The sequence below is a fragment of the Oncorhynchus gorbuscha genome, linkage group LG07, assembly GCF_021184085.1.
Source record: "Oncorhynchus gorbuscha isolate QuinsamMale2020 ecotype Even-year linkage group LG07, OgorEven_v1.0, whole genome shotgun sequence".
In the NCBI taxonomy this organism is placed as follows: Eukaryota; Metazoa; Chordata; class Actinopteri; order Salmoniformes; family Salmonidae; genus Oncorhynchus; species Oncorhynchus gorbuscha.
The window spans coordinates 31,611,510-31,636,935 of record NC_060179.1 but is presented as its reverse complement, the minus strand read 5'-3'; the positions used below and the strand labels follow the sequence as shown (position 1 = coordinate 31,636,935).

The 25,426-nt window shown below is 43.5% G+C and overlaps 1 protein-coding gene across 1 annotated transcript in view; it reads right to left on the bottom strand.

Moving 5' to 3' along the window:
• LOC124039800 (plexin domain-containing protein 2-like) overlaps positions 1-25,426 on the bottom strand; it is a 184,894-nt gene that overhangs the window by 76,574 nt on the left and 82,894 nt on the right. The window contains exon 3 of the mRNA XM_046356188.1: positions 685-831. Within this exon, the coding sequence (XP_046212144.1) occupies positions 685-831 (147 nt within the window). The remainder of the gene's footprint in view (positions 1-684; positions 832-25,426) is intronic.

The window sequence follows — 25,426 nt, the reverse complement described above, 5'->3', positions numbered from 1 at the left end:
TCTCTGGACACAGTCTAAGCGTACGTCGCAAATGACGCCCTTTTCCCTATGTAGTGCATTACTTTTGACCAGGGCCCAGAGGTCAAAAGTAGTGCACTATGTAGGGAATAGGGTGCCATTTGGGACATACGCTGAGAAAACTTCCCAATACCACTTGCTCGGTTCATTCACTATGGAAGAATAAGAAAAGCTGCACTCTCCAAAACACTCTCCAATTAAAAGGGAAGCCTTGCCCCAGTTTGTATGGCTTAATCCATCATCCAGTGACTGAAGGGGAGAATACACAATGCACCACTCCATTTTGTGTCTTTACTCATTGTGGACGGGACATTGTTTCATTGTTTACCCCCATCCTCCCTCCTTCCCTCCTCTCTCCTTCATGCCACCCGGTTCTTGGTCTCCTGACTGTACAAGGACCTGATACAAAGCCCAAAGCAGAGGGAGTTAATTTTTCCCTAGTTGCAGATCTAGGATCAGCTTCCCCTTCCCCAATCCTAACCTTAACCATTAGTTGGCTCAAGATCACTGACCCAAGATCATTGTCTACAGAAACTTCACCCTACTGCTGCAGAGTCTGTCCAGTTGAAAGTCATTATGAGTCTATTTCATATCAAATCATCCCAAGTCATTCCAGGTATCTCCATTTTTCCACATAATCAGAATCTGAGAGGAAGGTTGTCTTACCGCAGCTTGCCTGTGAGTGTTGGACAAAATGCCATGGATCTTCACCTTCTCCTTGTCCATCTGGTCAACGTTTACCCACAAGTCCTTGCTCATGGGGTCCGTGGGGCCGTAGGTCTTTGATGTGTAGTAGTTGTGATCTGTGTCCTCCTATTGGACACAAAACAAAACACTGGTTAGTTCCACTTTATTTGGAGTGTCCCGTTACAGACAGCCTATAGATGATCCTATATTGGAATGAAATAAAAGCATTGATTCAATAAGTGACCATTTGTCGATATTAATATACTAAGACGAGAGCTGTGGTTCGTAGCTTAAGATTTATGAAAGGCCATCAAAACGTTGTTAGGCAGGGAGTGAAAGTATTGAATGAGAGTGGATGAAACCCTGTGCTGCGAATGACTTACTAAAATAGAGCCTCTGCTCCTTCATGTACATTGAGTCAGCTTTACGTGGGACGTTTTCTAGCCAGACAGAAACATCTCTCTGTCTCTCAAGATAAATAATCCCCTGGCTTCAAAATGAACTGCGAAAGCATGGAAGACTAGTCTGAAATGATAGCAGTTACAGTTAAATATATGACTACCATTCATAGTAATTGAGTTAAACCTGTAGAACTGTTTTGATATCCATTGTATAATATACTTGAAAAATGTTGATGACAGGTGTTAAGAAAACAGTGTACGTGTGTTTTGACATATGATTTGAGTACACACACAAAGACAACAAGTGTAGACCTCACCGTGAAATGCTTACTTACAAGCCCTTAACCAACAGTGCAGTTCAAGAAGTGTCACGCCTTGGTCTTGGTATTTTGTGTTTTCTTTAATTATTTGTTCAGGCCAGGGTGTAACATGGGGTTATTGTATTGTCGTATTGGGGTTTTTGTAGGCATTTGGATTGTGGTTGATTAGGGGTGTGTCTAGTATAGGCTTGGCTGCCTGAGGCGGTTCTCAATCAGAGTCAGGTGATTCTTGTTGTCTCTGATGGGGAACCGTATTTAGGTAGCCTGGGTTTCACTTTGTATTTCGTGGGTGAGTGTTCCTGTCTCTGTGTAGTTTCACCAGATACGCTGTATTTAGGTTTTCACGTTCCGTTTGTTGTTAAGCTTTTGTATTAAGTTATTTCATGTAGCGCTCCTCGTTTATTAAAGACATGAGTAACCACCACGCTGCATTTCGGTCCGACTCTCTTTCTACAAATGAAGAACGCCGTTACAAGAAGAGTTTATGTACCAAATAAATTAAAGTAAAAAATAAATGTTCAGCAGTTTTATGGATTGGGGGTTAAGGAGCTTTTGGTCCTAGACTTGGAGCGCCGGTACCACTTGCCGTGCGGTCGCATAGAGAGCGTTGGCATATCCAAGATGGCGTAGCAGTAGGACGTCTATTTGTCTTGTCTCATGTGTATATATTTTTCTTCATATATATGTAACGGATGTGAAATGGCTAGCTTAGTTAGTGGTGGTACGCGCTATATGGCGTTTCAATCGGTGACGTCACTTGCTCTGAGACCTTGAAGTAGCAGTTCCCCTTGCAGGGGGAGACACTCTAGACCCAAACTGTTACAGACATATATCCATCCTGCCCTGACTTTCTAAATTCTTCGAAAGCCAAGTTAACAAACAGATCACCGAACATTTCGAGTCCCACCGTACCTTCTCCACGATGCAATCTGGTTTCCGAGCTAGTCAGGGGTGCACCTCAGCGATGCTCAAAGCTGTTGTTTTTGTCGCACTGCTTTGCTATACCTTGGCCAAGTCGCAGTTGTAAATGAGAACTTGTTCTCAACTGGCCTACCTGATTAAATAAAGGTGAAATAAAAATAAAATACAGTTTAAAAAACAGCCTATGACTTGAGTGACTGGAATCTCTGACAATTTTATGGGCTTTCCTCTGACACGCCTATTATTTGGTCCTGGATGGCAGGAAGCTTGGCCCCAGTGATGTACTGGGCCGTACGCACTATCCTCTGTGTCGCCTACGGTCAGATGCCGAGCAGTTGGCATGCCAGGCGGTGATGCAACCTGTCAGGATGCTCTCGATGGTGTAGCTGTAGAACTTTTTGAGGATCTGGGGACCCAATCCAAATCTTTTCAGTCTCCTGAGGGGGAAAAGGTTTTGTTGTGCCCTCTTCTTGTCCTCTGTCTTTTCTTCACACAAATGAAGTTATTTTTGGTCATAAGCGATGGTAGCAGCAACATTATGTACAAAATAGGTTTAAGAATAATTTACAAACAACACAAAAAAACTAACAAATAGCACAGTTGGTTAGGAGCATGTAAAACGTCAGCCATCAGGCACAATCTTATCAGTACTGTAGGCTTATGCATGCTTCATCATTCTTCTTCATGTGTTCCATTTGGGCCCAGTCAGCATCTGAAGTGGTCATAATGGCTGCTAATCAAATTAAGAAAGCCAGAAAGCATGACATCCTGCGCTCGTAAAAGCCTGGCTTATAGGCTAATGGAGTGCAAAAGGGCCCGGTCATGTTTTTTAGCAGACACATTCATGAGGGCTTTTACGAGCAATGTGGATGCCACACGACTCCTTTTACTGTTTCCTGTATGGAGTAAGCCGAACGCCCTGAGCTGCACCCCTATCTCTGCCTGCGTCCCAAATGGCACCTATTATCTACATAGGGCAATACATTTGACGAGGGCCCATAGGGCTCTGGTTAAAAGTAGTGCATTATATATGGGACTGGGTGCCATTTGGGACAACAACTAACAGCTGGTAGAATGTTTTTTTAATGGGACATCTTCTCTCTGATCTGGGCATCTTGTAACGCACTAATACAAATAGGAGTGTTAAACCTGATTCAAGACATGTATAATATAATATGAAGAAAATGTATAAAAATTAAGTATGAGACTCAAAATTGAGCTCAGGTACATCCTGTTTCCATTGATCATCCAGTTTCTACAACTTTATTAGAATCCACCCGTGGTAACTTCAATTGATTGGACATGATATGGAAAGGCACATACCTGTCTATATAAAGACCCACAGTTGAAAGTGCATGGCGCTGGGGAACAAGGCTGATGTTTTACCTATTTCGAACATTTTTTTTTTTTTTTTGCATTGTTTGTAACTTATTTTGTACATAATGTTGCTGCTGCCGTTTCTTATGACCGAAAATAACTTCTGGACATCAGAACTGTGATTACGCACCACAAACTGGCAGAATCATTTTTTCCCTTTAGCGAGTCTGACGAGCCCGACGTAAATGATATACCGCTTTCCCGGGAACAGGCCCAGATCCCTGTCATTTGCGTGAAGAGAAGGCAGAGAATAAGGGGCCAAAGGACGGGCTGCCTTCTGAGGAATTCATAGGCGATCGAATAAACCCCCACTTCCTTCCATTCTGCTAGCAAATGTGCAATCTTTGGAAAATAAACTCGATGACCTACGCGGAAGATTAAACTACCAACGGGACATTCAAAACTGGAATATCTTATGCTTCATGGAGTCGTGGCTGAATGACGAAATGATCAACATACAGCTGGCTGGCTATATCCTGTATTGGTAAGATAGAACAGATATGTCTAGTAAGACAAGGGGCGCCAGACTATGTATTTTTATAAATAACAGCTGGTGCACGATATCTAAGGAAGTCTCGAGGTTTTGCTCATCTGAGGGAGAGTATCTCATGATAAGCTGTAGATCACACGATCTACCTAGAGAGTTTTCATCTGTATTTTTCATAGCTGTCTACAGTGGGGAGAACAAGTATTTGATACCCCTCTGATTTTGCAGGTTTTCCTACTTACAAAGCATGTAGAGGTCTGTCATTTTTATCATAGGTACACTTAAACTGTGAGAGACGGAATCTAAAACAAAAAATCCAGAAAATCACATTGTATGATTTTTAAGTAATTAATTTGTATTTTATTGCATAACATAAGTATTTGATACATCAGAAAAGCAGAACTTAATATTTGGTACAGAAACCTTTGTTTGCAATTACAGAGATCATACGTTTCCTGTAGTTCTTGACCAGGTTTGCACACACTGCAGCAGGGATTTCTCCTCCATACAGACCTCCTCCAGATCGTTCAGGTTTCGAGGCTGTCGCTGGGCAATACGGACTTTCAGCTCCCTCCAAAGATTTTCTATTGGGTTCAGTGTATCAAATACTTGTTCTCCCCACTGTATATACCACCACAGACTGATGCTGGCACCAAGACTGATTGAAGTAGCTGTATTCCACCATAAGCAAACCGGAAAACGCTCACCCATAGGTGGAGCTCGTAGTGCCCAGAGACTTTAATGCAGGGAAACCTAAATCCATATTACCACATTTCTATCAGCATGTTAAATGTGCAACCAGAGGGGGAAAAACTCTGGACCACCTTTACTCCGCACACAGAGACGCATACAAAGCTCTCCATTTGACAAATCTGACCATAAATCTAACCTCCTGATTCCTGCTTACAAGCTAAAATTAAAGCAGGAAGCACCAGTGACTCGATGAATAAAAACGTGGTCAGATGCAGCAGATGTTAAGCTACAGGACTGTTTTGCTGGCATAGACTGGAATCTGTTCCGGGATTCCTATGATTGCATTGAGGTGTACACCACAGCAGTCATTGGCTTCATCAATAAGTCTACCGATGACGCCGTCCCCACAGTGACCGCACGTACATACCCCAACCAGAAGCCATGGATTACAGGCAACATCCACACTGAGCTAAAGGCTAGAGCTGCCGCCTTCAAGGAGCGGGACTCTAACCCGGAAGCTTATAAGAAATCCCGCTATGCCCTCCAATGAACCATCAAACAGGTAAAGCGTCAATACAGGACTAAGATTGAATCGTACTACCCTGTCTCTGATGCTCGTCGGATGTGGCAGGGCTTGCAAACCATTACAGACTACAAAGGGAAGCACAGCCGAGAGCTGCGCAGTGACGTGAGGCTACCAGACAAGCTAAACTACTTCTATGCTCGCTTTGAGGTAAATAACACTGAAACATGCATGAGACAACCACCTGTTCCTGAAGACTCACATCACGCTCCCCGCAGTCAATGTAAGACCTTTAAACAGGTCAACATTCACAAGGCCGCAGGAGCAGATGGATCACCAGGATGTGTACTGTGTGCATGCGCTGACCAACTTGCAAGTGTCTTCACTGACATTTTCAACCTCTCCCTGTCCGAGTCTAATACCAACATGTTTCAAGCAGACCACCATAGTCCCTGTGCCCAAGAACATTAAGGTAACCTGCCTAAATGACTAACGACCCGTAGCACTCACGTCTGTAGCCATGAAGTGCTTTGAAAGGCTGGTCATGGCTCACATCAACCGCAAGGCACTACAGAGGATAGTGCATACGGCCCAGTACATTGCTGGGGCCAAGCTTCCTGCCATCCAGGACCTCTATACCAGGCGGTGTCAGGGGAAGGCCCGAAAAATTGTCAAAGACTTCAGCCACCCTAGTCATGGACTGTTTTCTCTGCTACCGCACGGCAAGTCTAGGTCCAAGAAGCTTCTAAACAGCTTCTACACCCAAGCCATAAGACTCCTAAACATCTACTCAAACCGCCACCCAGACTATTTGCGTTGCCCCCCTTCTCTTTTACATAGCTGCTACTCTCTGTTGTTGTTATCTATGCATAGTCACTTTAATATCTCTATCTACATGTACATATTACCTCAACTAACCGGTGCCCCCATACATTGACTATATACCGGGACCTCCCTGTATATTATTGCTGCTCTTTAATTATTTGTTACTTTTATTTCTTATTCTAATTCATATTTATTTGAAACTGCATTGTTGGTTAGGGGCTCGTAAGCAAGCATTTCACTGCAAGGTCTACACCTGTTTTATTCGGCGCATGTGACTAATACAATTTTATTTCATGTTAGAGCAAAAAACTAGCCCTGAGGTCGAAGGAATTGTCCGTAGAGCTCGGAGACATTGTGTCGAGGCACAGATCTTGGGAAGGGTACCAAAACATTTCTGCAACATTGAAGGTCCCCAAGAACACTGTGGCCTCCATCATTTTTAACTGGAAGAGGTTTGGAACCACCAAGACTCTTCCTGGAGCTGGCCGCCCGGCTAAACAGAGAAATCGGAGGTGAAGGGCCTTGGTCAGGGAGGTGACCAAGAACCCAATGGTTACTCTGACAGAGCTACTGAATTCCTATTTGGAGATGGGAGAACCTTCCAGAAGGTCAACCATCTCTGCAGCACACCGCCAATCAGGGCTTATGGTAGAGTGGCCAGACAGAAGCCACTCCTCAGTAAAAGGCACGACAGCTCACTTGGAGTTTGCCAAGAGACACTTGAAGACTCTCAGACTATGAGAAACAAGATTCTCTGGTCTGATGAAACCAAGATTGAACTCATTGGCCTGAATGCCAAACGTCACGTCTGGATAAAACCTGGCATCATCCCTACGGGGAAGCATGGTGGTGGCAGCATTATGCTGTGGGGATGTTTTTCAGCGACAGGGACTGGGAGGCTAGTAAGGATTGAGGGAAAGATGAATGGAGCAAAGTACAGAGAGATCCTTGTTGAAAACCTGCTCCAGAGCACTCAGGACCTCAGACTGGGGGAAGGTTCATCTTCCAACATACCCAAGAAGAATCAAGGCTGTTGTCACATTTGTTTATAGCGATGAGACCAAGGCGCAGCGTGATGTGAATACATCTTCTATTGTAATGAAACGAACACTTCAACAAACTTACAAAAACAACAAAACGAACGTGAAGCTATATAGAATAAGTGGAGACACAGGCAACTAATACATAGACATACAAAAGCCCTAGACAGGACAAAAACACAACAAACCACCCCTTGTCACACCCTGACGTAACCAAAATAATAAAGAAAACAAAGATAACTAAGGTCAGGGCGTGACAGCTGTAATCGCTGCCAAAGGTGCTTCAACAAAGTACTGAGTAAGGGACTGAATACTTACAGTATGTAAATGTGATATTGTTTTTTCAAATGTTCACAGAATTTTCTAAATTTTGCTTTGCCATTTTGGGGTATTGTGTGTAGCTTTTCTTCTACTGTATGTTTGTTTATGGTGTGTCGTCTGATGAGGAAGAATCGGACCAAAGCGCAGCGTGGTAAGTGTTCATGATTTTATTAAACTGAACACTAGAACAAAATAACAAAGTGAATAAACGAGGTGTCTGAGTCTGCTAAGTTCAAGTGCCTTCCCGAGGCAACCTGCAGTTCAAGATCAAGTCTCAGTCGGTTCTCGTCATTACGAGTGGAAATTGTTTTATTTGATTGTATTTTTTTTACTTTACTGGATTAAAGACTCTGTTTTCGCCAAGTCGCTTTTGGGTCCTCATTCACCCGAAACAGTCCTGTCAGGTGCAGTATACTAAACAGAAAACAACTACCCACAAAACACCCACAAAACACAGGTTGTAAAAAGCTACCTAAGTATGGTTCCCAATCAGAGACAACGATAGTCAGCTGTCCCCGATTGAGAACCATACCTGGCCAAAACAAAGAAATACAAAACATAGAAAAAAGTACATAGAATGCCCACCCCAAATCACACCCAGACCAAACCAAAATAGAGACATAAAAAGCTCTCTAAGGTCAGGGCGTGACAGTTTATTCCATCTGTAACTCTGTGTTGTTGTATGTGTCAAACTGCTTTGCTTTATCTTGGCCAGGTCGCAGTTGTAAATGAGAACTTGTTCTCAACTAGCTTACCTGCCTTAGAACCACCCATCCCGGATCCGGTATATTTGTCATCAGCAACGCTGAATAGCATAGCGCACCAGTCAAATAATATTACTAGAAAATATTCATATTCATGAAATCACAAGTGAAATATAGCGAAACACAGCTTAGCCTTTTGTTAATCACCCTGTCGTCTCAGATTTTGAAATTATGCTTTACAGCGATAACAATACAAGAGTTTGTGTAAGTTTATCGATAGCATAACAAAACAATAAGCACACCTAGCATCAGGTAACTTGGACACGAAAATCAGAAAAGCAATCAAATTAATCGTTTACCTTTGATGATCTTCGGATGTTTTCACTCACGAGACTCCCAGTTAGACAACAAATTTTCCTTTTGTTCCATAAAGATATTTTTTATATCCAAATACCTCCGGTAGTTTGGTGCGTTATGCCCAGGAATCCACCGGAAAGAGCGGTCACGACAACCCAGACACAAATTCCAAATTATATCCATAATGTACGCAGAAAAATGTCAAATGTTTTTTATAATCAATCCTCAAGGTGTTTTTCAAATATCTATTCGATAATATATCAACCGGGACAGTTGGCTTTTCACTAGGACCGGGAGTAACAATGGCCGCCTCTCTCTTTTGCGCACAAATCACCCTGAGTTTTCCCAGCTGTTCCTATTCCCCTAATCAATCATTTAGTCTTCCCACACCTGTTTCATAGCCACCCACCTGTCCACTTACGCAATGTGGTCGTTCACGCTCATTTTTCAAAATAAAAGCCTGAAACTATGTCTAAAGGCTGTTGACCTTAGGGAAGCCATAGAAAAGGGAATCTGGTTGATATCCCTTTCAATGGGCAATAGGGATGCATAGAAACACAGGGGTTTCGCCTGCAAAATCAGTTCTGTTATACTCACAGACAATGTTTTTACAGTTTTGGAAACTTTAGAGTGTTTTCTATCCTACGCTGTCAATTATATGCATATTCTAGGATCTGGTCCTGAGAAATAGGCTGTTTACTTTGGAAACGTTATTTTTCCAAACATAAAATTAGTGCCCCCTAGCTTCAAGAGGTTTTAAATAAAGGTGAAATAAATAAAGAATTGATGAGGGGAAAAAACGATTTAATTAATTTTAGAATAAGGTGGAACAGAACAAAATGTGGAAAAAGTGAAGTGGTCTGAGTACTTTCCGAAAGGACTATATATACAGTATATAGTCATTTTAGTCAATAAGATTCTTGCTACGTAAGCTTAACTTTCTGAACATTCGAGACGTGTAGTCCACTTGTCATTCCAATCTCCTTTGCATTAGCGTAGCCTCTTCTGTATCCTGTCAACTATGTGTCTGTCTATCCCTGTTCTCTCCTCTCTGCACAGACCATACAAACGCTCCACACCGCGTGGCCGCGGCCACCCTAATCTGGTGATCCCAGCGCGCACGACCCACGTGGAGTTCCAGGTCTCCGGTAGCCTCTGGAACTGCCGATCTGCGGCCAACAAGGCAGAGTTCATCTCAGCCTATGCCTCCCTCCAGTCCCTCGACTTCTTGGCACTGACGGAAACATGGATCACCACAGACAACACTGCTACTCCTACTGCTCTCTCTTCGTCCGCCCACGTGTTCTCGCACACCCCGAGAGCTTCTGGTCAACGGGGTGGTGGCACCGCGATCCTCATCTCTCCCAAGTGGTCATTCTCTCTTTCTCCCCTTACCCATCTGTCTATCGCCTCCTTTGAATGCCATGCTGTCACAGTTACCAGCCCTTTCAAGCTTAACATCCTTATCATTTATCGCCCTCCAGGTTCCCTCGGAGAGTTCATCAATGAGCTTGATGCCTTGATAAGCTCCTTTCCTGAGGACGGCTCACCTCTCACAGTTCTGGGAGACTTTAACCTCCCCACGTCTACCTTTGACTCCTTCCTCTCTGCCTCCTTCTTTCCACTCCTCTCCTCTTTTGACCTCACCCTCTCACCTTCCCCCCCTACTCACAAGGCAGGCAATACGCTCGACCTCATCTTTACTAGATGCTGTTCTTCCACTAACCTCATTGCAACTCCCCTCCAAGTCTCCGACCACTACCTTGTATCCTTTTCCCTCTCGCTCTCATCCAACACTGCCCCTACTCGGATGGTATCGCGCCGTCCCAACCTTCGCTCTCTCTCCCCCGCTACTCTCTCCTCTTCCATCCTATCATCTCTTCCCTCTGCTCAAACCTTCTCCAACCTATCTCCTGATTCTGCCTCCTCAACCCTCCTCTCCTCCCTTTCTGCATCCTTTGACTCTCTATGTCCCCTATCCTCCAGGCCGGCTCGGTCCTCCCCTCCCGCTCCGTGGCTCGATGACTCATTGCGAGCTCACAGAACAGGGCTCCGGACAGCCGAGCGGAAATGGAGGAAAACTCGCCGCCTCCCTGCGGACCTGGCATCCTTTCACTCCCTCCTCTCTACATTTTCCTCCTCTGTCTCTGCTGCTAAAGCCACTTTATACCACTCTAAATTCCAAGCATCTGCCTCTAACCCTAGGAAGCTCTTTGCCACCTTCTCCTCCCTCCTGAATCCTCCTCCCCCCTCCTCCCTCTCTGCAGATGACTTCGTCAACCATTTTGAAAAGAAGGTCGACGACATCCGATCCTCGTTTGCTAAGTCAAACGACACCGCTGGTTCTGCTCACACTGCCCTACCCTGTGCTCCGACCTCTTTCTCCCCTCTCTCTCCAGATGAAATCTTGCGTCTTGTGACGGCTGGCCGCCCAACAACCTGCCCGCTTGACCCTATCCCCTCTTCTCTTCTCCAGACCATTTCCGGAGACCTTCTCCCTTACCTCACCTCGCTCATCAACTCATCCCTGACCGCTGGCTACGTCCCTTCCGTCTTCAAGAGAGCGAGAGTTGCACCCTTCTGAAAAAACCTACACTCGATCCCTCCGATGTCAACAACTACAGACCAGTATCCCTTCTTTCTTTTCTCTCCAAAACTCTTGAACGTGCCGTCCTTGGCCAGCTCTCCCGCTATCTCTCTCTGAATGACCTTCTTGATCCAAATCAGTCAGGTTTCAAGACTAGTCATTCAACTGAGACTGCTCTTCTCTGTATCACGGAGGCACTCCGCACTGCTAAAGCTAACTCTCTCTCCTCTGCTCTCATCCTTCTAGACCTATCGGCTGCCTTCGATACTGTGAACCATCAGATCCTCCTCTCCACCCTCTCCGAGTTGGGCATCTCCGGCGCGGCCCACGCTTGGATTGCGTCCTACCTGACAGGTCACTCCTACCAGGTGGCGTGGCGAGAATCTGTCTCCTCACCACGCGCTCTCACCACTGGTGTCCCCCAGGGCTCTGTTCTAGGCCCTCTCCTATTCTCGCTATACACCAAGTCACTTGGCTCTGTCATAACCTCACATGGTCTCTCCTATCATTGCTATGCAGACGACACACAATTAATCTTCTCCTTTCCCCCTTCTGATGACCAGGTGGCGAATCACATCTCTGCATGTCTGGCAGACATATCAGTGTGGATGACGGATCACTACCTCAAGCTGAACCTCGGCAAGACGGAGCTGCTCTTCCTCCTGGGGAAGGACTGCCCGTTCCATGATCTTGCCATCACGGTTGACAACTCCATTGTGTCCTCCTCCCAGAGCGCTAAGAACCTTGGCGTGATCCTGGACAACACCCTGTCGTTCTCAACTAACATCAAGGCGGTGGCCCGTTCCTGTAGGTTCATGCTCTACAACATCCGCAGAGTACGACCCTGCCTCACACAGGAAGCGGCGCAGGTCCTAATCCAGGCACTTGTCATCTCCCGTCTGGATTACTGCAACTCACTGTTGGCTGGGCTCCCTGCCTGTGCCATTAAACCCCTACAACTCATCCAGAACGCCGCAGCCCATCTGGTGTTCAACCTTCCCAAGTTCTCTCACGTCACCCCGCTCCTCCGCTCTCTCCACTGGCTTCCACTTGAAGCTCGCATCCGCTACAAGACCATGGTGCTTGCCTACGGAGCTGTGAGGGGAACGGCACCTCAGTACCTCCAGGCTCTGATCAGGCCCTACACCCAAACAAGGGCACTGCGTTCATCCACCTCTGGCCTGCTCGCCTCCCTACCACTGAGGAAGTACAGTTCCCGCTCAGCCCAGTCAAAACTGTTCGCTGCTCTGGCCCCCCCAATGGTGGAACAAACTCCCTCACGACGCCAGGACAGCGGAGTCAATCACCACCTTCCGGAGACACCTGAAACCCCACCTCTTTAAGGAATACCTAGGATAGGATAAGTAATCCTTCTCACCCCCCCCCCCCCCTTTAAGATTTAGATGCACTATTGTAAAGTGACTGTTCCACTCGATGTCATAAAGTGAATGCACCAATTTGTAAGTCGCTCTGGATAAGAGCGTCTGCTAAATGACTTAAATGTAAATGTAAATGTAATAGAAAAAAACATTCAGTTACAAAACAATAGTTCTATCTAATAACTAAAAAGCTTGCATGGCATTTTAGTAAGGCCAATTCAACAAAGCCAAGTTGGGAAACAGATGGGATAAGTCCCAAATAGTTCCATATTCCCTATGGGCCCTGCTCAACAGTAGTGCAATATCTAGGGAATAGGGTGCCATTTGGGACTTACATTAAGTAGATTCTTTGTACTAAAGACAGGTGAAATGTTATTTACAAAGATACCGCTCTCCCCAAATGACAAGTCAGCAGGCATCATGCCAAACAAAGATAACGTCTTAGTCTGCAAATGTGCTGAATCTCCACTTTGTTATTGTGGGTTGAAAACTGATAATATTCAGCAACTTTGGAAGTTGCTCAATTGTTTACTTGCTTGGGGAGGGAGAGGAGGCTTTCAACTGACCTCTATCAGACTGATGAGTAGGACACACTGTGCTTTGTGCTTCCTCTGATAATCTGAACATTGCGGTGTGTGTGAGTGCACACATTAATTTGTGTACATGTGTGCGTGCATGTTCTCTCTCACGTGTGTGTGCTTGTGTTTTTGATTCTGTGTGTGTGTGTGTGTGTGTGTACCTGTTTGTGTGTGCGCGTGCGTGTTGGGCTAGTCAAAAAGCTGTGAGACAAACACTACATAGATTAAACAAACATAACAACTTATAGTAAGAATAAACACATCATATTATTCCCCTTGGGGGACAGTAATGTGGAAGATGTGTGGGCCTCAACACGTCCCATGCTGTAATACTAGAGTCATGACATTGGGACTGTAAGGTTATATCTGCGCAAATTTGAATTAAATATCTGAATACATAAATCATTTTTAGATTTTTTTATTTACCAGGATAGAGTCCGAACACATCATCAAATACATAAATAAATGTATTATGGTCATCAGACAAATTACTGTCATCACAGATCAACGATGTGACAACGTCCCTTACTTGAAGATTTCTGACAGTGTTTTTTTGCTTGCGTGACACTTTTGCTGGCTAGACTAGTCTAGATGATACTTAGAGGGAGATGGCAAAAACGTGTTCTGATTGGTCCGTCCATAATTGCTTAGGTTTGTGATTGGATTGCAGATAAAAACCACTCATTTTTGACAAAAATGTCAGATACTGTATAACAGAGTGTAGAATAGAATAGAGCGTGTTCTGGGTATACGTAGCCCTGGTGGGATTAATACATAATAAACCTCTTAATTGAAGCTAGGCACAGCAGATGGGATATTGCTTTGTATTAATTGGTCGACCTTAAAACACACATTACCAAAGGCGTTTGTTTTTCTCCTCGCATTTGGGAGCCGCGGGTGCAGACAAAGCTTGTTAAGAAAACAAGCACGCTGTAGCAGCCAGTCAGGCTTACTCAGCAGATTAGTCTTGGGGGTTATAAAACAAAGAAAAACGAGAACCGCTAGACCCTTGATATGTTTCCTACTAATCAGCACAGGATGTGTTGGCTATTTCCGCCCGTCTTTGGAGAGGAGGAAGAGCAGGAAGGCGGGGAGGAACTCCTTGGAGGTGAGAGGGGGCCAGCTGGCTGTTGTCATACTAGTTTCCCCCCGTGAATGCCATTAAACAGACAAATAATAAACCCACATACAGTTTGCTGTATGAGTGGCATTCCGTGAACCCAACCATTTCCAATTTCACTTTTCAATTTCATGTATGAGTCATTTATTCAAGCTACTGCATCAACATTGCGTTATGGTGACGCCTGAGTATCTTTATGCCAATGTTTTTCATTTCAAAATGTCTCTGTCATCTCTTAAGAGATTCTGCCAAACAGATGTATTGTGGTGCAATGAGATTGTTCCTAGCACTTCCTGTAAACAAACATAAGAGGTTAGAAAACTATTTCCAGGCCCGACATTTACCTGTGGGTTTAATCACTTAGCTCAGACTACAGAGAGAGAAAGAGAGAGAGTTTGCTGGTTTAATTGGGTAAATAGGCATACTGTCACACTGGAGCGTCAATCACACCAGTGTTACTGAATACAAACAATACAGTAGAAAAACAAACATCTGTCATCTCATACCTTTTAATGGCTCTCTCCCTACTCTATGTGTCCCTCTATCCCTCCTACCATGCACACACACATTCACACACACACGTAGGTATGCACACTGGCACGAACATACGCACAAAAAACCTACACACACTAACACGCACACTTCAGCGCTTTACAAAGAAAGCAATACTCGTGTGTGTCGCTCACATTATTTATCACTCTGCATCATCCCCTGCCCATTGGAGCAGCATTAGTGGAGCGTGTGGTGAAATCCGACAGCATTGCATTGCATGGAGCTGAGGTGTGCTGCACCTGCTCCCTAACAACCCAGTATTGGTGCTTTGAACACGTCATCCAGGTGCGACGCAAACAGGAGTAACAAAATAGCACAACAGTAAACATGAATTCGTGAAACACATGGATAGAAAAGTCACGCTTGCGTTTTGAAACTTTTGTTTTCTTGTTTTAACAATGAACTCAAGCTGTTGCCACCGAAGGCAGACTTATGAGCCTGTAAAATGCCAACTGTTGAAGAAAGCTTGGAGTGAGATTTGCAATTTGAATTGCATTGCCGCCTGGCACAACCCCTAGATGGGAGGACAATTGTACTGTTTTATAGCTTTATAGCTCAAGAGAATGTGACAAGGAGGTGTTCTCTTGAAAGCAGCCTCTATGGTCTATGGTCTATGGTCTACATCAGGCATGGGCAACTGGCGGCCATGTCAGTCAAATTTGGATTAGTAAGTTATTCTAGTGACCAGCTATCTAAACCTGTAGTAATCATGGTTGAATTACCGACAGCCCAAATTGATAATCAGATTTCATATTTAAAAACTGCAAATATTTGTCTCCACCCTATGACAAAATTAGTAGAATTTCATGAAATGAGTTATACAATTGCTAAATCTTCTCTCCACCCCATGCATGGCAAAATGTGTAGAATTGCAGCAAACATGCTTTAAAACTACAATATTTTCTTTATGCCCCATGGCAAAATGTGTAGAATTGCAGCAAACATGCTTTAAAACTACAATATTTTCTCTATGCCCCATGGCAAAATGTGTAGAATTGCAGGAAATTAAATCGAAAACTGAAATGGTCTCTTCTTTGTCAAAAGGAGGGCCACAATAAAAAATAATGGTATTGCTTAGGGCCCCCAAAAGGCTAGAGCCGGCTCTAACTGCATGTGTGGGTATGGATGTAGGTACACAGACCCACGAGCCACTACGGCCCCTGATGAGTTTACATTTTTTGTGGCCCCTACCCCCATCAAATTTACCTAACCTTGGGTCTACACCCACACACATACAGAGGTGTGTTGTTATTGAAGAGCTCTAGTGTTCTGTGGTTGCAGGTCTCTCTGTGCACCAGATAAACATGTGGTTAGGAGCCTTCTCAGCTTGCAGCTTTTAGGCTGACACATAGACTTGCTCCTGTCTGAACTTCATGAGACTGTCCCAAACAATACAACTAAAAAGATATTGGCAACCTGCCTCCTCTCAAGATATAGGCTTCCAGTGCTTGAGACGAGAGCTGTATTGGAGGCTGATAGCAAAAATGTGCTATCACTGCTAGGCTAGAAACCACAGTAGAGGGAAGTATGATGTTAATCTCAGCCTCAGCCCTGGCAGATAGACACCCTCCAGGTGGGACAGTGAGAGAGGCAGGCTAAGATCAAGGCAGACGGCACCGGCTGAGATCAAAAGTTCAGTTTGGAGAGCAATAACAGTGCCGAGCACTGCAGTCAACTATCTGGTTGTACTGGCACAAATCCGCACGATTGAAGCTATTTCCTGGTAATGTCATATAGTGAAGTAAGATATATATACATTTAGAAAAGCAGCTCTCCCAGGTAATCTTTTAATAAAGGTACTGTGAAAGGGTCCTACTAAAGCATTGTTCTGCAACTGAATATTTGATGGAAATCAAATGAAACAATTGAAATGTTCAGAGCTGAGTCAATTATTTTCCCGCTCTCTCTACTCCCAACTAAACAGAAATGAAGAATGTAATAATGCTTCGCTCCCCTGGGATACTCCTGAGCAATCAGACAGACAGCACAGACCAGGGTCGTGTTCAGAAAGCAAGCAAAACTGGGGAGGGCCCCCTAAATGAATTCCTCCAAAAAGAAATGCTCGTTTTCCCCCTCAAAGAATTTGTTGCTATGATGTGCATGAATTAATATGACCCTGGCTGGACAGACATCAAATCAAAGTTATTTATATAGCCCTTCTTACATCAGCTGATATCTCAAAGTGCTGTACAGAAACCCAGCCTAAAACCCCAAACAGCAAACAATGCAGGTGTAGAAGCACATCAATTAGCAGCAATTCCCCCAGCAGCCAACATAAAAGAGTCTAGGTAAAACCTTGGTAAAAACATGAACACTTCAGTGAGCAGATTTACAATCCTTGATTTATTTACAGTCAATTCAGACTAGGCAACATGGCTGTTGACATCCATGAAAATAATCCTAGAAACATTTGAATAATAGGCTAACTATTTTGCATCGTCTAAAAATCAATGACAGTTTACATTTGGTTGAAACCAATTTGGTAGCATCTTTATACATTCAAACCTCTCTTGTAAGATTGATTTTTCTTAAACCCCACTGCATTTGAATATAAGCATCAACAAAAACCAAGAAAGCTTACTCTCGTTAATATATTCTTCTCCGTTGAACAAAAACGAATGCATAGATGTTGTCACGCCTACAGCATGAACTGCTCAGCAGGGTTGAAGTCAATCAATTCCATTTTTCAATTCAGTCAATTCAGGAAGTAAACTGAAATTCCAATTCCACATTTCTCAGAGAAGCATTGAGGATAATTGCAATTGGAATGCAATTTGTTTTTGGAATTGACTGAATTTAAATTGGATTGACCCTCAACCTTGCTCATCAGGAAGTTTGGGTGCACAAACAAAGAAGAATGCTAGAGATAAACTTAACACTTAATTTCAGTGACACATTTCTTAGTGTAAGAAACCGACTGTATGCAAGACAGCATTCCATTGAAATAAGTTATACTTGAAAATTCAAAAAAGATTTATAAATAAATAATTAAATGCAATAAGTAGTTCACAAATTATCCTGAAATACATTCTCAGTTATTTTGTTGTGGTGTTGTGTTGACTGTTGATATTGCTGTAGAGTTGTTAATGAGGTGAATGTGGTGCGGGATGAATGTCGTGATGACACCATGTTAAATTCCACATGGCTTTATCAAAGACTGGATCATCTCATCAGTACTAAGCAGCAGCATGTCAACAAACAGACACACGGACTAGTCTCAGTATAAATATAATACCACTTACTCGATGTTGGATTATGTCTTTAGTGCCCCGACTCCTTTAGTTTATTTAAACGTATAAACTTTTTCCACTTTCATAAAATACTTTGGACAGCCAAAGCAAGCACTCCTGTCTTCATCCCAAAAATGATGCTTTCTAATTCTAGTTCTATACTGTCAGTGTTTGGCCTGTGTCGTTGCCGCCTCTCCAGATCATAAAAACAATTGTAGGGATGGTGAAACGTTTTCAGTTTAAACTTAAAATGACTAAAACCAGACATAAAAATATCTTTAAAAACTAACAATCACCTAAATAAAAAACCACACAGTCAGGGAGACCCTAAAATGCCATAGCGTGGGGCAACCAGGGATTTTGTTATAATATTTGAGTCACTCAGACGGCATAAGAACACGACATAAGCCATGGAAAAATGTGTAGAATTTCAGGAAATTAGCTTTAAAACTGCACATTTTCTCTCAGCCCCATGGCAAAATGTGTAGAATAATTGCTGGAAATTATCTCTAAAGCTAAAATACAGTGCCTTGCGAAAGTATTCGGCCCCCTTGAACTTTGCGACCTTTTGCCACATTTCAGGCTTCAAACATAAAGATATAAAACTGTATTTTTTTGTGAAGAATCAACAACAAGTGGGACACAATCATGAAGTGGAACGACATTTATTGGATATTTCAAACTTTTTAACAAATCAAAAACTGAAAAATTGGGCGTGCAAAAATTATTCAGCCCCTTTACTTTCAGTGCAGCAAACTCTCTCCAGAAGTTCAGTGAGGATCTCTGAATGATCCAATGTTGACCTAAATGACTAATGATGATAAATACAATCCACCTGTGTGTAATCAAGTCTCCGTATAAATGCACCTGCACTGTGATAGTCTCAGAGGTCCGTTAAAAGCGCAGAGAGCATCATGAAGAACAAGGAACACACCAGGCAGGTCCGAGATACTGTTGTGAAGAAGTTTAAAGCCGGATTTGGATACAAAAATATTTCCCAAGCTTTAAACATCCCAAGGAGCACTGTGCAAGTGATAATATTGAAATGGAAGGCGTATCAGACCACTGCAAATCTACCAAGACCTGGCCGTCCCTCTAAACTTTCAGCTCATACAAGGAGAAGACTGATCAGAGATGCAGCCAAGAGGCCCATGATCACTCTGGATGAACTGCAGAGATCTACAGCTGAGGTGGGACACTCTGTCCATAGGACAACAATCAGTCGTATATTGCACAAATCTGGCCTTTATGGAAGAGTGGCAAGAAAAAAGCCATTTCTTAAAGATATCCATAAAAAGTGTCGTTTAAAGTTTGCCACAAGCCACCTGGGAGACACACCAAACATGTGGAAGAAGGTGCTCTGGTCAGATGAAACCAAAATTGAACTTTTTGGCAACAATGCAAAACGTTATGTTTGGCGTAAAAGCAACACAGCTCATCACCCTGAACACATCGTCCCCACTGTCAAACATGGTGGTGGCAGCATCATGGTTTGGGCCTGCTTTTCTTCAGCAGGGACAGGGAAGATGGTTAAAATTGATGGGAAGATGGATGGAGCCAAATACAGGACCATTCTGGAAGAAAACCTGATGGAGTCTGCAAAAGACCTGAGACTGGGACGGAGATTTGTCTTCCAACAAGACAATGATCCAAAACATAAAGCAAAATCTACAATGGAATGGTTCAAAAATAAACATATCCAGGTGTTAGAATGGCCAAGTCAAAGTCCAGACCTGAATCCAATCGAGAATCTGTGGAAAGAACTGAAAACTGCTGTTCACAAATGCTCTCCATCCAACCTCACTGAGAATCGAGCTGTTTTGCAAGGAGGAATGGGAAAAAATGTCAGTCTCTCGATGTGCAAAACTGATAGAGACATACCCCAAGCGACTTACAGCTGTAATCGCAGCAAAAGGTGGCTCTACAAAGTATTAACTTAAGGGGGCTGAATAATTTTGCACGCCCAATTTTTCAGTTTTTGATTTGTTAAAAAAGTTTGAAATATCCAATAAATGTCGTTCCACTTCATGATTGTGTCCCACTTGTTGTTGATTCTTCACAAAAAAATACAGTTTTACATCTTTATGTTTGAAGCCTGAAATGTGGCAAAAGGTCGCAAAGTTCAAGGGGGCCGAATACTTTCGCAAGGCAATGTATATATCCAGTGGGGAGAACAAGTATTTGATACCCCTCCGATTTTGCAGGTTTTCCTACTTACAAAGCATGTTGAGGTCTGTCATTTTTATCATAGGTACACTTCAACTGTGAGAGATGGAATCTAAAACAATAATCCAGAAAATCACATTGTATGATTTTAAGTAATTAATAAGTAAATAATTTGCATTTTATTGCATGACAGAAGTATTTGATACATCAGAAAAGCAGAACTTAATATTTGGTACAGAAACCTTTCTTTGCAATTACAGAGATCATACGTTTCCTGTAGTTCTAGACCAGGTTTGCACACACTACAGCAGGGATTTTGTCCTACTCCTCCATACAGACCTTCTCCAGATCCTTCCGGTTTCGGGGCTGTCGCTGGGCAATACGCACTTTCAGCTCTCTCCAAAGATTTTCTATTGGGTTCAGGTCTGGCTAGGCCACTCTAGGACCTTGAGATGCTTCTTACGGAGCCACTCCTTAGTTGCCCTGGCTGTGTGTTTCGGGTCGTTGTCATGCTGGAAGACCCAGCCACGACCCATCTTCAATGCTCTTACTGAGGGAAGGAGGTTGTTGGACAAGATCTTGTGATACATGGCCCCATCCATCCTCCCCTCAATACGGTGCAGTCGTCCTGTCCCCTTTGCAGAAAAGCATCCCCAAAGAATGATGTTTCCACCTCCATGCTTCGCGGTTAGGATGGTGTTCTTGGGGTTGTACTCATCCTTCTTCTTCCTCCAAACACAGCGAGTGGAGTTTAGACTAAAAAGCTCTACTTTTGTCTCATCAGAACACACTACCTTCTCCCATTCCTCCTCTGGATCATCCAGATGGTCATTGGCAAACGTCAGACGGGCCTGGACATGCGCTTGCTTGAGCAGGGGGACCTTGCGTGCGCTGCAGGATTTTAATCCATGACGGCGTAGTGTGTTACTAATGGTTTTCTTTGAGACTGTGGTCCCAGCTCTCTTCAGGTCATTGATCAGGTCCTGCCGTGTAGTTCTGGGCTGATCCCTCACCTCCCTTATGATCATTGATGCCCCATGAGGTGAGATCTTGCATGGAGCCCCAGACCGAGGGGGTGATTGACCGTCATCTTGAACTTCTTCCATATTCTAATAATTGCGCCAACAGTTGTTGCCTTCTCACCAAGCTGCTTGCCTATTATCCTGTAGCCCATCCTAGCCTTGTGCAGGTCTACAATAATATCCCTGATGTCCTTACACAGCTCTCTGGTCTTGGCCATTGTGGAGAGGTTGGAGTCTGTTTGATTGAGTGTGTGGACAGATGTCTTTTATACAGAGTTCAAACAGGTGCAGTTAATACAGGTAATGAGTGGAGAAAAGGAGTGCTTCTTAAAGAAAAACAGGTCTGTGAGAGCCGGAATTCTTACTGGTTGGTAGGTGATCAAATACTTATGTCATGCAATAAAGTTAATTACTTAAAAATCATACCATGTGATTTTCTGGATTTTTGTTTTAGATTCCGTCTCTCACAGTTGAAGTGTACCTATGATTAAAACAATTACAGACCTCTACATGCTTTGTAAGTAGGAAAACCTGCAAAATCGGCAGTGTATCAAATACTTGTTCTCCCCACTGTATATAGATTTGCAGGGAATTCCTTTTAAAATGGTAACATTCTCTCTGCCCTATGGCAAAATGTGTAGAATTGTGTCTCCGAGGCCAAGAGGGGCGCCTCTAAATTGCTATTGCGTTGTGTGTGTCGGCGGTGGCTATTAGCACCGATGCCCCGTCATTTCCCTTGTCAAGCTGCCTGCACCACCGTCATCCCTTTGCCCCACCTCCCCCTTCCAATATGCATCAATGTCTTCAGGACAAAGGCTAGTCTTTTTATATTCACCTCCCCAGACTAATAAGAGGCTGCTGATACCTTTCCTCCTTCCTTCTGCCCAGCACTGGTCTGCCTGAGGGAATTTAGAGTTTAGAGTGCGATTCTGTCACTGAAAACGTTTAACCATCCATATAATTATTATTCTATATTTGTAATCGTATTTTTTGGAGTGGCAGTTGCTAAATGAATCTAGGGGAAACTCTGACAGTATAGAACTAGAAAGGGTAATCTTGGTAGTGGAAGAAGTTTATATGTTGAAATAAAGTAAAGGGGCAGTTATTCTATAACTTTGGTAAGTGTATTTCAATTCATTAGGCGTGCGGCAGCATCTCCAGAACCCTCTTGTAGCACTAAGACATAATCCAACATCCAGTAAATTGTATTACATTCAGTGTTTAATTGGAGCCAGATCCGTTTGGACTGTTTGGTTGCTGAACGTATTTGGCCAGATCCGATACCTCTCTTGGAATGAAAAATAATGTTAACTTTTTGCACTGTAAAAATTTGAATGTGATCTAAGTTCATTCGAGTTGCCTCTTCGTTAATTCTCCTGCCCCCCCCCTATCTACTACAGAATGAGATTCACTTTTTATTATCACTCTCCCTCTGATAGACATGAGCCTGCAACTCTCATATCTCTAGCATTGCACGTCGTCATGTATTTCCTTATAGAATCATAGGGTTCTGGAGATGCTGCCGCACGCCTAATGAATTGAAATACACTTACCAAAGTTATAGAATAACTGCTCTCTGTTCAGAAAGTAAGGAAATCATTCAGGAGAGCCTAATACACCATGAGAACGCCAAACATTTTTGCCACAAAGGATAAATAGCTTGTTTTTAAAATAGCCTAGCTGTGGAGTGTAGCCCAATAACTAGGCATTGTTTTTTATTTTACCTTTATTTAACCAGGCAAGTCAGTTAAGAACATATTCTTAATTTCAATGACGGCCTGGGAACAGTGGGTTAACTGCCTGTTCAGGGGCAGAACGACAGCTCAGGGGTTTGAACTCGCAACCTTCCGTTTACTAGTCCAATGCTCTAACCACTAGGCTACGCTGCTGCCCCATAGCCTACAGTCGGGAACGCGGAAAATATGTCAGTGAGCAAACAGCACGCAGACAAAAACTGGCCTTCCACAATATTTTAAACAGCCTACAATCGCGGGAAAACACAGGGTGGAAAGCAAATGGCTCCTGCTGAAAAGACTCTAATCTGCCAGCTGTCGGTTAACGAAATATTTGATCAACTTCCAAATATTGATGAACAAAATAAAACAATAGTGAGACAGGCTTTTGGCACAGGCACATAGGCCATCACCAGCTAGTGAGCTATGCATCGTTGTCAATTTGAGGACTATAATTTACTCCTCATATTGTAGTATATATGTGTCTCCCCACACCTAGGGCCCTAGACTATTGATGGGATTCAAGACAAGGTCGTTTTCATTTGATCTCAGATTCTCAGTTTGTCTGGTGTCAAAGTAGCCTGTCATTTCAATGATTTGTGCGGTATTATGGTGCTTTCAAGACAACTGGGAACTCTGGGGGAAAGAACAAGGTCGAATCATGACGTCAGTGATCTTCAGGTTCAAAAGTCGGAGCTCTCGAAAGAGGCAAGAGTTCCCCACTTGGGATTCCGAGTTGGATTCAAAACAGTCGGAGCTCATTTTTTCCCCCAGAGTTCCCAGTTGTTTTGAACGAGGCATCAAAAAAGATTATGCCAATGTCTTAAGTCATGGAAAATGACATAGAATTCTATGAAATGGGTTTATAAAAAGGCCCCATTTGGGCAACTTCTGTAAGTGACTCTTCTGCTCTATGCCACGACACAAATGTGATGATATGCATGCAATGCTTTATTATCAGAGCTCCCCAGATTTCCCCCCCCCCCTCTCACACTCACTTTTTGTTCCGGCACCTCCCAATTCACAAATTAAGCACAGAGTAATACTGAGACTTGTGTCTGTCTGTTGACATGCTGCTGCTTAGTACTGATGGAGGTGCCCTAGTCTTTGATAAAGCCATGTGGAATTTAACATGGCATCATTGGGACAAACATCCCGCACCACATTCACAATGCTCCAGCAATATCACCCCTCAACACAACACCACAACAAACACATGGCTGCCAAGCTTTCCCAACTCCCAAGCCATGATTAAGGACAACATGTACTGACTGGTTCAGCGGTTTGCTATTCGTCACAATGAACGAGGAATTGGTCACACAATCAATATCAAATCCTGATTGCATTGCACCCAATGGGTTTAATGTTAGTTCATCCCCACACTTTGTACCACACCTGAAAGAAATTGTGGTTTAACTGAGATGACCTTTAGTCCCAAAATGTTTTGCTTGTCAGCAATCAGGTTTTCAAGATTGCTGTATTTTGTAACTTTCAAAATACAGAAATCACCCCCCATGATGTATTTAGCATCTTATGATTAACAGGACAACCACTGGTGTACCAGACACCCCCGAAGACCGCGTAAGGTGGGGAGGCCCCCAGGAGCTTTGGGGGCCCATGCGCCTGTCATCGATGTCTATTATTTTTTATGTAATAAATCATTTTAAGCCTCCAAAAAGTAATTCATTCATTTTTTTTACCCCATATGTACTAGTGTTTTTTTCTTCAGGCATGTCACTTCAGGAATGTGACTGAAAAAGTGCCCCAGGTCTTGAAAAATAAAACATTTAACTGATTGAAAGTATAAGGTGTCACGTTCTGACCTTTATTTCCTTTGTTTTGTCATTATTTAGTATGGTCAGGGCGTGAGTTGGGGTTGGCAGTCTATGTTTGTTATTCTATGTTGGATGTCTTGTTTGTCTATTTCTATGTCTGGCCTGATATTGTTCTCAATCAGAGGCAGGTGTTAGTCATTGTCTCTGATTGGGAACCATATTTAGGTAGCCTGTTTGGTGTTGGGTTTTGTGGGTGATTGTTCCTGTCTCTGTGTTTGCACCAGATACGGCTGTTTTGGGTTTTCACGTTTATTGTTTTGTTAGTTTGTTCATGTGAAGTGCTTTATTAAAGAACCATGAATAGAAACCACACTGCATTTTGGTCCGCCTCTCCTACAAGTCAAGAAAACCGTTAGAGAATCACCCACCAACCAAGGACCAAGCGGTGTGGTAAACAGAGGCAGCAGCAACAGCAGCAGCAGGAGAAGCGACAGGTGCAGCAGGAGCAACAGCAGCAGCAGCAAAAGCAGCAGCAGGAGAAGCAGGAGCAACAGCAGCAGCAGCAGCAGTGGGAGAGGCTGCACTATTTGGAAGAATGGACTTGTGAGGA